Source organism: Pelmatolapia mariae, linkage group LG9 (genome assembly GCF_036321145.2).
Source record: "Pelmatolapia mariae isolate MD_Pm_ZW linkage group LG9, Pm_UMD_F_2, whole genome shotgun sequence".
Taxonomy (NCBI): Eukaryota; Metazoa; Chordata; class Actinopteri; order Cichliformes; family Cichlidae; genus Pelmatolapia; species Pelmatolapia mariae.
The window spans coordinates 29,319,225-29,332,287 of record NC_086235.1 but is presented as its reverse complement, the minus strand read 5'-3'; the positions used below and the strand labels follow the sequence as shown (position 1 = coordinate 29,332,287).

The following is a 13,063-nucleotide window of genomic DNA, read 5'->3' as shown; positions in this document are numbered from 1 at the left end:
CACGAGCATTTATTTTTGAATTTTAGATTCAATTGATTCACTAATAGCTAAATAATACCTTGATCGATATTATGTGGTAATAATTTCAGTAAGTTGTACATCTTATATCAACACAACTATTCTAATTAACAATTATCATGATGGTAATGTCTCATTTTATTCCTGGGTTTTAAAAAGTGAGGTTTATAAAGTCGAGCTGAGTTGAGTTTTTTGAAACCAGACCTCAACTGAGAGGCCAAGGGAGTGATTATACGGTGATTTGGCAATATCATGGGAGGTCTGCCCTTAAGTATGCTTTGCTTTATCATTTCTTTGACTCACGGGGGGAATGTAACTCACAAAATGAACGTGCTATTCAATAAGAATTAAATCTAGAGAAAGCTGATATGTGAATATTTTTTGGGGGGCTGAAATCCTGTAATTGGTGATTCTTGAATCATATTTACTTTGTGGACAGAAAAACACCTTCGTAGACTGGGGTCACTTTTCTTAATGTGGAACTTTTGTGGAATATTTCAACACTGAATTATCTGCTTTTAGTTTTAGTTTAGTATTTAACAACTGAAAATATTATGGCAACACTGAGAAGACAAATCATTAAGAGTGTGTTGCCGTCTTAGTCCTCTTTCTGTAGGAAAACTTCAAAAAAGCTGACTCAGTTCTTGTCTGAGGTTCAGACCAGGAATAACAAAATACGATCCTCCCACCCACCAGGGAATCGCTCCCAGCTGTAGGTTCACCTCCTCCTGCTGAACTCAAAGAGCAGCAAACAAACAGTCTAAAGTAGCATCACTCAATATTTCTGTGATTCTTTAAATAGGTTTACTGGGGTGCAATCAATGGAAAATTGATAGCAATAAACTTTATCCTGATATATGCTCCGCTGCAAACAAACAGAAACATGGACAAATTTGCACATTTATATGTATATACATGAATACATTCTCAAATATAAACATACATACGTGCCTGTGCACATGCACACACCCATGCATTTATAAACATATTTCAGTATACACGTGTTCTGTGCCCATTTCCTTCACCCCCTGGTGGCCATTAGAAAGAATGCATTTTCAGAGCACTTCCACACTGGCTTTACTTTGCAGCGTTGAAAGCCTCGTCTGTCTTTTAAATACCGTATATGACTGTATCCACAAATCCTTACACTTTATAAGACCAGCAGAGTGAATCAACATCCTAAACTAAGCTGTGGAATTAACATAACACTAACATTAGTAGCAACAGAAATGGCTTCAACTTTACTGTGTGCATGAGAAATAAACAGTTTCTAGTTCTTTGTAAGGGTTAAATGATGTTCTGATTTAATTTTTTTGAATAAAATAGGCTTTATTTGCATGCTTAATGCACCATGAAGGCACAGTTCCCACTTCTTTCAGACCACAAAGCAGATGAAACGTGATACATTTGTTTCATTGTAAAACCATATAAAAACAAAAAGGTAAAGAACCAAAAGAAAACAAAAAAAAACAACAACAACCATACATGTACATGACTAGGACCTGACCCATTTATCACCCGAACAATGTTAGCTGTTTGCCAATCCTTCAGTATCAGGTAAAGAAGTTACGGTAGATATGCCCTTGAAACATGCAGCTTCCCTGTTGGCAGCACGTATGTTTGGAACGCCACAAAGCAAGCAAAGGCCGGCAGAGTAAACAAGGTAAGAGAAGAAAAAAATGAAAAAAGTCTGCCTATATATCAAAGTATCAGATTATTAAATCATCATATATCGTTATCGATCTTAAAAACTACTGTATCAATCAGACTCTATACATAACTGTAACGATCGGTCCTGAGTTTGGTTTCTACTGTGCCAGCATGTTTAATACTGATTTATGTTCCTCTTAGTTCTTGGTCCAGTTGAAGAAATGATCCCATGGTACCTTTATCTCTTGGATGAAGATTAGCAAAGTATCCTAAATGTAGCTGACACAAAACTAGAAACTGGCATTATACATTCCAGTTATCACAACATAATTTCAGAATAATTCTCTGGGTTTGGCATTTCATTCTAACTAAACAGATTAATATAATGCTTTTTATATATGTGCAATAATGCCACAGCTTTTAGAAGAAGCTCCACGTGCCAAAAACAACAACAATAAACATGTGGTATGATTCTATCAAAAGATAATCTATTATTCTACATTTTACCTCCATCCATCCATTTTTTTCTGTTTATCTGGGCCCGGGTCGTGGGGGCAGCAGCCTAAGCAGAGAAGCCCAGAACTCCCTATTCTACATTTTACCTAATTATTATAATGTGGTTCCAACAAACACACACATTAAAAAAAATAAATCTATCACACTGCTTTGCAGTGTTTTATCTTGTAAATCTGAATATCCTGTTATTCAGTAAATATTACATTAACACTAAAGCCTTAAATCTTAGTGTTGGTTATCTTGCAGTTGCTTTAGAATTCACTGTAATCTCTTAAGCACCAAGCCTGTTTTAGCATCTAAAAGTAATGACAGATTATTCAACCTAGGAGAGTGATTGTGTAGGGTGTGTGTTTTCTTTTGTCTCAGTGTGGTGATTGCATAATCCGATGAAGGTGTGAGGTGATCTATAGCTGTCGGAGATGAGATGAGCCTGCTACACAGTGCCTGCAGGGTTGGTTGCAGGGTTGGAGTTGGGTGGACTCAGTTTCATGGTATTAAAAAAATCCACCAGCTGACCCGGTACTTCAGCCAGCACGGTCTTTGCCAGAGCTTCCTTCGGGGCCTGAAGAGCAAAAAGAGTTCAGTCAAAAACAGTGAAGAGGAAAATAATTCTACATGTTTTTAATTGATTCCTTGCGCGATTATTGAACACAGCAAGGAGAGAGTCATGGAGATGAAGAGAGCTCAAAGGAAAATTCCACATATTTTAATGTTCAGATGTTATCTTGACACTTTCTGAGGCTGTAATTCTGTCAAACTCCAGCAGAGTTGATTATACTTTTGCGGCCGGTGGTCGGCTAACATTAATCAAAACCTACTAAAACACTCCTGGACCAATCAAAGATGTGTTCAACTGCTTATCACTTTAACAACAAAGTGCCGCTTTAATAGCGTTACGTAAATAGAGGAATTTTCCTTTAATATAAGTCAGAGTGCCACCAGTGCCTTTAACCAGAGCCACAGATCCTCAGACAGTACAACAGACTTTGTTGTACCAGACTGATGATGAATCGCATGCAGTGATTCATTGCTGCAGTTTTTCATGCAGGTGAAGGAGAAGTTAGATGAAAGCAGGGTTTATGACTTAAGATTTCTGAGGTACCCCTATGAAGGACTAGGATCTTGGGGAGGCTTCAGTTTCAATGAACTGAAGAAGGAGGTCACTTGCTGAGGTAACTCGGCCAATACGCTTTGGGCAAGAGCCTGGCTGGGCGCCTGAAAAGAAATGGATAAAACAAAGCAAACAGATAAGCTAAAGCTGTTTTCACACATGCACTGTAGCTCTGCATGTTTCCAGACATTACACAGTTAGCTGGTTGTGGTAATGCATATGTCAGTCTCAGTCAGACTGGACATTAAACGGCCGTCAGCCTCCCGGCTCTCTTGTAACAATGCACTCATGTGGGAAGAGCCCATGCAACCACCTCTCCTACACCAAACAGCATATTTCACTGGCATGAAATGTAAGGTTCCAGTGAGGCAGCCCATAGTGTGGACTACACGAAGCAGAGAGGGGCCCAGCATTAGCACACCCAACTTGGGACTTACATGGTGTAAGTGTGGGTTTGCCCCACCTACACAACCCCACAGTTCACCCACACTTTCCCACTGTGGGCCCACATAGGCATTGTTCCTGGGATGTGGAAAATGTGAGAAGGGACATTCTCTGGTTGTCCTAACATGTTTCCTGCAACATTGTCCAGAGTTCATGTGTGAAAACAGCTTAAATGATTTTTAGGCTGAGGCGCAGGCAATCCCTCACTTTGCATATATATGATTAACTAGTATTGGCTCGAGAAACACTCTGCTCCATTTAGTTTGTAATTTTGAGGTCAGCTTAGAAAAAAAAAAAGAAGTACATGCAACGTGGACAGAAAATCAGGGGGACACCCAAAGCTAACCCCATCCAGAAACCTGCTACATCTAGATATATAATAAAAGCAACAAAAACTTTTTATGCTTTTACTGTCACTTACATTTTGAAATTGCCTGAATGGTACAAACTGGACAATGTCTCTCATGGCAGCCTCGCCAGTGAGAGAGCGCAGACGACCATCGTCTCCATCCAGGAACTCCATGGCACTAAAGTCCGCCCCTCCGACCCCGACAATAATGATAGACATGGGCAGGCGAGAGGCGTTGACGATAGCGTTGCGCGTCTCGTCCATGTCCGTGATCACACCATCAGTGATGATCAGCAGAACAAAATATTGCTACAACAAGACAATAACAACAAAAACACAATTATTACAGCAATTTGTAAACAAGAAGCTTTTGAATCCTCATCAAAACTCTGATATTTGCTCAGTTCTACTGCTTAGTGTCGCTCGAGCATCGGAAAGCACTATCCCCCGTTATCCTGTAGCTTTGAAGCAGATGATTTGATAATAGCTTGATCCAATGTGAAGATTATACAACCATTATACTGACAGGACTGCCCAAAGGCAAAACCAAATGTTTACTGAAAGCATAAATGAGGTAGTGAACTCATAACCCACTCCCAAGAAGCATTTTTTTTCTTATTAACAGGACAGCATTTGTGGCCATGATGTAAGAATAATTATTTTTACAAATACAGTACCCAATAATGGCTTAACAATTCAAAGAGATATTGCAAACACTTGCAGTTTTTGTTTTTTAGTTTTGGATTTGGAATGTTTAAACATTCCAAACATGTAGAGTCGAGGCATTTTTGAGTTCGCCTGCATGGTTTTCAAGTTGAGTGCTGAGACTTTAACACACTATGATCTTACTAGAACCGATGACTAAACATATGAATTTGTGAACTGCACTACTCAATGACATTACTAATATCTCTTACTCTTCAGTGCAGTCTTATATCCCATGTGGGATATTGCAAATGCTCACAGGGTTGTATCGTAAAAGGTAACCTACTATGCTCATATCCTTCTACTCCATAATGTTATTCTTGGACTTTAGAGTAGAGCAGCTTTGCATTATTCACAGCATAGAACAACCCTTGTTTATCTCATACCAGGCCTTGGTGCAGTCTCTCAGTTCATCCACTGGGTGGGGTTGTATGTTAAGCATGCATCAATCTCTTCTTTTGTCAATTGTAGATGGTCCGCATGTTAAAGCATTAAATTAAATTTCAAATATGAAACTAACAGCCCTTGCCTACAGTGAGTGAGCTGAAGAGGTGAAATACTCACAGCTGCAGTGGTCTGCTGGAGGGCTTGCTTTGCAAAGCAGGCCACGTGGTTGATAATCGGGGAGAAATTGGTGGGACCGTACAGTTTGACTTGCGGCAGGCAGCTTCTGTAGGCTGCAACCACACCTTCAACACCTACACACACACCCATACAGACACCAGAGATTAAACACACTGCAAACTGAGAACTACATTGTACTACGGTGCATGTGTATAGTAAGTAATAAAACATCAGCTCCAGTGCATTTATCTGTAAACACACCTGCACAAAATGGATTTGATGGGTTGAAATTGAGCGGAAACTCATGGGAAACCTGTAACACAATAGAATACAACAGAGAAAAATCATCAAATTAGAGCAAACATCACAGGTTCACAGTGTGATCTGACAAAGTCAAAGCACAACCTACAGTGTGGTAACAAACAAAAAACTGTCTTATGTGGTGTGGAAGTTTCTTATTTTATATAAACAGAAACTTTACCTGCCATGTGGGTGGAATCTGGGCTCCAAAGCCAAATGCAGGAAACATCTTATCACTACACATGAAAGACAAACCAAAAGCTTATTTGAATTATGAGCCATAGATTGCACTGCCAATAAGTTGATACAGTTATCAGCCAAGTTAAATGAGTCCCTATCATACAACTCTACTTAAGTAGCTTTAAATAGCTCATAGTTTACACTAATAATACCAGGTGTGTGAAATATATTCCTACCTGTCATAGTCCTGGATGACATTACCCACTGACCAGATTGCAGTGAGGTACTCGTTAACACCCTGGGGACTAATGTAATGCAAAGACTGGGGTGACCGGGGATCCCCGTTGGAACCTGTGAAGTCAACGGCCACCTATTGGCAAACATGCAGGTGAAGCTATAGAAAACCTTACTGCAAAGATGAATGAATTGAAAACGGGAAAGAAACAGAAGACGAGACTCACAGTGAAGTTAATCTGACAGCCTCCCATAATATAATCCAAGAAAGTATACTCCTTCACCACCTAGAACAAATATATTGGTCATCGAGTCAGTTTAAAAAAAATATTCACAAGGGAAGAACATTCAAAAAACAAAACAACAACAAAAATCAGTACCACACCTGGCAAAACTTTACGCTCACAACACCAGAGTTCTTGTAGCCTTTCTTCTTCTGTTTCTTTTTACTGTTGATGCATTCAAACTCTGCCTGCAAGAATAAAACCACAGTAAAGGCCACATTCTGTTGCAACTTCAGAGACCAAAGGGCAGTTTTAGCCATCAACTCAAACACAGTGTAGAAATGTTTGAGCTGCCCACATATTGCAGGACTCTCATACCGGAGAAGTGTGTGAGGCTTCTTGGAGGCGTCTCATTGTCGTCTCAAAGACTCCAATAAGATCATGTGACCCGTCATTATCGTAGTCGTAACACTCAACCTGAAAACCGGCAAAAACATTTGGTCATGATCGAGTTAAACTGGAAGGAAAAATCTTCCATTAAGGGTCAGTTCACCCAAAGTAGAAGTAATAAATAACCAGACTTTGCTAAGAATACTTTCTCTATGGAAATGGGATTATTCTCAGTAACTAGGAGGCCTCCGAATAAAAACTAAAACTATCCGCAGTGCTGAATGCCATTATAGACAAATGAGAAAAGGTTTGGTGAAGTTCCTCTCTGCAGACAAACAAAACAGAAGAAACAAACAACATGCAAAGGTAACACTCAAATGAACACTTTGTACTCCACGTGTTCTTGAAGAGAGGCGGACAGTAAAATGACTGGACTTGTATGTGTTGCTTTTTACGAATGGTAAACTTGATAAAAGTGGCAACACCTTGCAGAGACACCGCCTCGTTCCCAATCTGCTCCTTTCACGCACACATCACACAGGAAACGATGGAGAGATGTGAAAATACAAATACTTTGATTCACAAATAACTCACTTGTCCTCTATGGTGGGAAAGTGCTTCCTTCCTGACATGTTTGCTTCAGAGGTTAAAAAAAAAATATCATCAAACTAATTTGTAACATGCTAATTACTTTGTATGTTTTGAAGTACCACTTATTCCGACAGCTCTAAAGTAGAAAAGTGAACTTGAACTCAACAAGAAAAATCAGAGTGATTGTGCCCAGTGGATTGAAATCATTTTACATATTTATCTTCAGAGTGCCTACTTTTATTGGCTTCTCCATGTCTCCTCCACAGAGAGACTGCAGAGGGATTCGAAACGGCCTCCATGTTGGATTCAAGTTGTTCTTCACCACCTGAGAAAAACAGTTCATCACAATCAGATACTGCAGAATACTACAAGTCCAGTCAGTCTGGTTTAGTCAACATATCACTGGAGAAAATGTCAAATATGCTCCTTTTATCTCATCTGTGGTTTGTTGATGCTGTGTCACCAACTGGTAGGCTGACACCCTAATAACAACAACGCACAAACTACAGCTACAGTTTGTTATCCAACAAAGGAAATTTTAGTATCAGAGATACAGTGATTTCTTGATCAGGTGCTGGGGAGCACCACATGGAGAAGAGAAAAAAATTCTTCCCCTCTGGAGCTTACTTGGTCTCAAACAAGAGCCCAGTCCTTCCTAGAAAGAAAAGCTATAAATACACCCTCACATTTGGATCAAAACCGGTTTTCAGTATTTGAGAAACAAAGCACAGGCTTAAGTTAATGCCATGACTCACTGAACAACAACAATATAGAGTCTGGAGCCTGGCTCCAAAACAGAGTCAACCCCCTTCTCAAAATGCCAAACATCAAAATTTAAATTAACAGGTTTACAACCTGGTACGGAAAACTGTTTGTATCAGGCTCTCTAGCTTTTATAATCACTCACCTGTTTTGCTTTGGTTAAGGCTTAAAGTTAGGGTGTGGCCTCTTTGACAGGTAGATAAGGACAGACAGCCTAAAGCCATCTGCTACGCCTCACCTCCACCAAATCCAGTCACTAAACTGGAGTGTTCTGCTGTTAGTGCCTTATGGAACATTGTAATTGTATTATCAGATAAATAATACATCCTGTTGTGAGGTACACACTGCCAAGAGAGAGATGTATGTAATTCACCAGTAATTAGCAGCTACGTGTGTCTGTGCAGCTTGCTAACTAAATTAGTGCTAGCTAATAATTTCACCCTCCTGCTTAAGTATAGTCACTTCTGGCTCCAAAAAACAACCTCAGGCTTCAAAACACAGAGTCCTGAATCAAAGGATCCATCTTCTGTATACAGTTATTTATATTTTAAAGCACAAGATTAAGAAGGACGAAATGACTACAACAAATCACTTAGCTGATTTCTGAATCCCAACCACAGACTTCTTTAATGTATTTGCATCCACAAATCAGATGAAAAAGAAATAAACAGCTCTCTATGGCCAAACATTTTTTTCGTGAGTGGTTTGCTAAAAGCATGTTTCATCTCTCATCTTTGCCTAAATGCCATTAGAGGCAGAAAATAATGGCATTTACTCTAACACTATGACTCTGACATTGGACAACAATTAGAGCCTGGCTCCATGTGGCACATTATGCAAAAGCTGTGTTTAACAGTTACACCATCAGAAGTTCCTCTTTTCACCCTGAATATTGAGGGTGAAGAGAAAAATCACTGTTCCTCTATCAGAGAAAAGTTAGAGATGAGGAGAAAATTATTTGTTCACTTTGGTCTTCTGCAGATAGTTCTTCGCCATGAGAGCCATAATTGATGGGTCATTGCTTTTACTTCCCACATCCTTCTTTCTTCATGATTTCAGACACACTGAAGCATCTGCCAGCATAATATTCCACCCACCATGTTTCACTGTGGAGATGATGATGATCTTTGGGTTGCACGCCTCTCCATTCTTTCCCCAATCATAATGATAATGAATTGATACTTCTCGCTCTAGCTCTTGACACTCAGAAATGCTGTGATAACTTTGTACATCCATCTCCTCTGTGAGCATCAACAATTCTTTTCTCAAGTCTAAACTAAACTCGCTTTGATTTTCGGCATGACGCTTTCTCCAGTGACAGCTCAAACTTCTCCTGATGTTTTTATACTATGTGTAAATTTAAAGATAGTCTTCCCCTCTTCGTTTTACAACCTCTGAACATTAAATAGCTAAATCACATCATTGCACAGCAATGGTCTGTGCTATAGCTCAATAAGTAAAAGCTTTGTGTTCACCTCTGTTCTGTGAGCCAGCTGCCAGCCCGTTTCTGTCTGCTTGTAGAACTCCAGGTAGGGGTCGGACTTTCCAAACAAATCCTGTGTACGAAAATGAATAAAGGTAATGAGATCAATAATACCTAAAAATGAAAGAACGAATTTAAGGTTTGACGCTGTATCAGCCATACCTTGTTGTCTAGTTTTCTTGCTGCCACTTCAAAATTCACCACCCTATTGTCTTTTATTTCCTCTGCATTGATCTATAACACAATTAAAGATAAATGACTGAGCCAAAAGCAAAACAACACCATCCAACTGTTTATCTGCAGCTTTCTGCATCACTCACTGTGATGGTCCCTTTCCCTGCTGGCGATTTGTTCTTCAACACAAGCGGTCTGGTCAGTTTCTTACTAGATACAACCTAAAAGCAAGCAAAAAAACATGCACTTTGACAAAGACAATTAGCCACAGCAAAAGAATTTGAATGAATAGGCTCAGAATGAAGACCAGAGAATAAATGAGTACTACACATCAGCCTGCAGACCATAAAGCAAATGACAAATCAGGAATAATGAACACATGAGGTCACATTACACTGATAAGAGTCAAACCAGCAACTGCTTATCAGGGATGTTAATGCTTCATCTGCAACATGGTAACACTGTAGTGTCTTCTTACAGCAAAGTCCTACCAGTTTTGTACCTGCAAAATCTTGTTTACTTCATTTAACAGAAGTGAATTCTGAAATGCTGAATGCTGAAAACCTTCAGCCTTACAGAAAGAGGAAAAGAGAAGGAAACCTTACTTGGCCCAGGGTGCATTCTAGTTCACCCAGGAAGTCATCGTCAGTCAGGTCAATTGTCTTGTTGTCAATGTCATAAACCCCAAACTTCAGCTTTTGCACTATTTCAAAGTAGTAGTCAACGACAAACTTCTTGGCAAACTTTGGGCTGAGACAATTCTGGACTTTCTCTGTGCGACCCACCTGTTTGAAAAGATTGCATCAGTTAGTCAGAGAAAAATTAGTGCTGTGAACTTTTCACAAAGCAGTAGTTTGTATTGAGACACACAGTGAGGAAACAGGAAATGGAAACTATCCCTTCAGGGGGCTTTTAACACTGTTAACAATTAACACTGCACTGTAGCTTAGCTACTACTACAGTGATATAACTGATTGCACCTAGAGAACGTGGGCTTTCCAATATCCTGTCTTATCAACTTTCCAGTGTAGGGAGAGACTCTTAGGAATCCATCTGTTCCTTTAAAGTACGTTAGTATGGAATACAGGCTCACGATGGTGGGTTTGACCCTCAAATCATTTAGACCTGCGAAGCACACTGACCTCATACCACTGAGAATCAGAGCTGTTCATTAACAGGACACACAGGGGGTCTGACTTTGAGCCGACGTCTTTGTCCAGGAGGTTCTCACAGGACACAGTCAGCTCCACCTTGGTTACACACTGGGCAGCCATGTCTGACTGGTAATAAACTGGGAAGACAACAACATAGAGGTGTTAAAAAACACATTGCACTACATAGTACTATAAGCCCTGATTTAACAGTAAGCGGCTGTGGTAATGTTTAGTGAAGATCGTCCTGAAATGCTGACATTTTTGCGTTTGTTTACGTAGGTATACATTTGTGACGCTACTGTTAGCCCTCCCAGCCTCCCTCTAAATGAAACCATTCGTGCAACTAGGCAGTGATGTTGTTCTAACACAGAGACGGGTTTGTTTTGGTTTTTGTTTTCGGGGGGATTTTTTTCGGCTTCGACATTACGTTTAACTGTCCTACCTATTAGCGGTCTACTGTTACACTACATTAGGGGTGCTAATGTTACACTATCCCGTTATGACTAAGGTAGCCAATGAATTCACTTACGTACAATGCTTCTCTGCTGCACAGTGTCTTGGAAAATGTGACACAACCATTAATGCCGTGCAGTGGGTGTGGAGCAGAAAAGCTAAAGAGCACTTTAAAAAAAGACTGCTTGTAGGCTCACAGGGCTAATAAATGCTAACAACTGACAACTAACTAGGTTAGCTGGTATACCACGTCAACTTCCGCAAAATTAGTATTAGTTAGTTTAAATTCAGGCTTACCTTTGAAAGTGTGAGACGCGTTATGGGACTCACGGAAAGAAAATATTGGCTAATATAACCGACACTGGTAACACTCCCTTGGCACAGCGCTCCTGTAAGGAAAAGTAGTTTCCGTCAGCTTTCTCGCGAAAGCACGAAACCACGCCCACCAGTTTAAACGAACAGGGGTGTCACCAGGAATCTGTGTGTGTGGGTGGCTGGGTGGGGGGGCTAAGGGCAAGAGGGGAATATATGATCAATCTGATATAAAACCAGTGTAAACTACTTTAAACTCGAGTTAAGCCAAAAAACAAAACACTGGGTACAGTTTTCAAACTCATAAGCAGTATTTTGTCCTGCTAATGATCTATTGTGTGAAAAGTGGAGCTGCACAAGAGTTTAAACATACTTTAGTGTTGGATAGTGGTTTTGCAAAATATGAAAAAAAAACCCTCTCACTTTTTACTTCAGCAGTGGCGGATCTAGAAAATTTTACATTAGGGGTGGCAAAGGAGGGGCAAGAGATCTCGGCAGGGTGGCAAATCTTTAGTGAAGTATGTGAAAATCCCCTATGTGTAAATGGAGTCAACAAAATATCCACAAAAAGGCTTTAAAACTATTACTTGCATCATTACCTCTTCTAAGGAAACAAAGACAATTGCACAAGCGAAATAATTCCAAGAAGACCTCCTTCCAAGGTTCCAGGAATGTCACAAACTCAGTCAGACGGGATGGGCACGCTCTGCCATTTGCTTTGTTTCTTTCAAGAAGTCTTATTGTATGGCACATCTCAGTTTGTAAGTCTTGCAATTCAGAGTCATATATGGAGAAATGCTAAGAAGCATTTCTCCATCTCACCTATCTATAATGGGAGGGAATATAGAGACTGTAAAGGCATCTTTGCTGTTGACATTTGTTTTCTGTCCAAATGTAGATAAGACTAAGACTATCAGACAGTCTGCTAGATGTTTGTTTTGGTCTTTTTGATTTGGCAATGGTAGAAAGATGGCAACTATTGCATGTTTCAGTGGCTATACGCCACAGCTCATCAAAGCTCTCCTCTTTGAGGCAGTCTTCAAATGTCTGTCGGAGGGCTTCATTAAGGTCAGCTGCTTTGGCAGGGTCCACATTTATTGACTGGAGCTTCTCAGACAAAATCTTTGTTTCACGTAGAAATTTTCTGAAGACCATAAGGAGTCCCGTGGAGTCAGTCTGAGAGCGTAATCCTCTTGCATCTACAGCATTTTGTGGATTTTCCTCCAGCACTCTCATTACTGCAGACAACCTGTCCAGAAGGTTTTTATGCGTAGCAAAGCAACAGGACCACAGGGTCACTCAGTTTTGGTAATTCTTGTGCTGGCCTACTGAAAATTTCTTTTCGAATATTAATCTGATTATTGTGAACATGTGAGCCTGACATGAATGTATACAGTCTTTCCAGCAGTGAAAAAACATGCAGCTTCTGCGACATTTTCACAGAGTCAG

At 40.0% G+C, this 13,063-nt stretch overlaps 1 protein-coding gene across 3 annotated transcripts; it reads right to left on the bottom strand.

The window, feature by feature from the left end:
- Positions 1-857: 857 nt before the first annotated feature.
- Positions 858-11,720, bottom strand: LOC134634759 (copine-3-like). Of its 3 annotated transcripts, none has more exons than XM_063484118.1 (17): positions 11,600-11,720; positions 11,379-11,405; positions 10,838-10,986; positions 10,301-10,480; positions 9,842-9,916; positions 9,684-9,755; positions 9,514-9,594; positions 7,512-7,601; positions 6,674-6,772; positions 6,457-6,543; positions 6,299-6,358; positions 6,074-6,207; positions 5,839-5,893; positions 5,619-5,670; positions 5,358-5,491; positions 4,161-4,397; positions 858-2,746 (listed from the first exon to the last, which is right to left on the bottom strand). In XM_063484118.1, the coding sequence occupies exons 3-17, from the start codon at positions 10,967-10,969 to the stop codon at positions 2,618-2,620; spliced, it is 1,617 nt and encodes a 538-aa protein (XP_063340188.1). In that variant the 5' UTR covers positions 10,970-10,986; positions 11,379-11,405; positions 11,600-11,720; the 3' UTR covers positions 858-2,617. The 3 variants fall into 3 exon arrangements, with proteins under 3 accessions (XP_063340188.1, XP_063340187.1, XP_063340189.1); XM_063484119.1 differs by lacking the exon at positions 11,379-11,405 and adding an exon at positions 3,287-3,399 and having other exon boundaries at positions 2,636-2,746; XM_063484117.1 differs by lacking the exon at positions 11,379-11,405.
- Between the last annotated feature and the right edge of the window lie 1,343 nt (positions 11,721-13,063).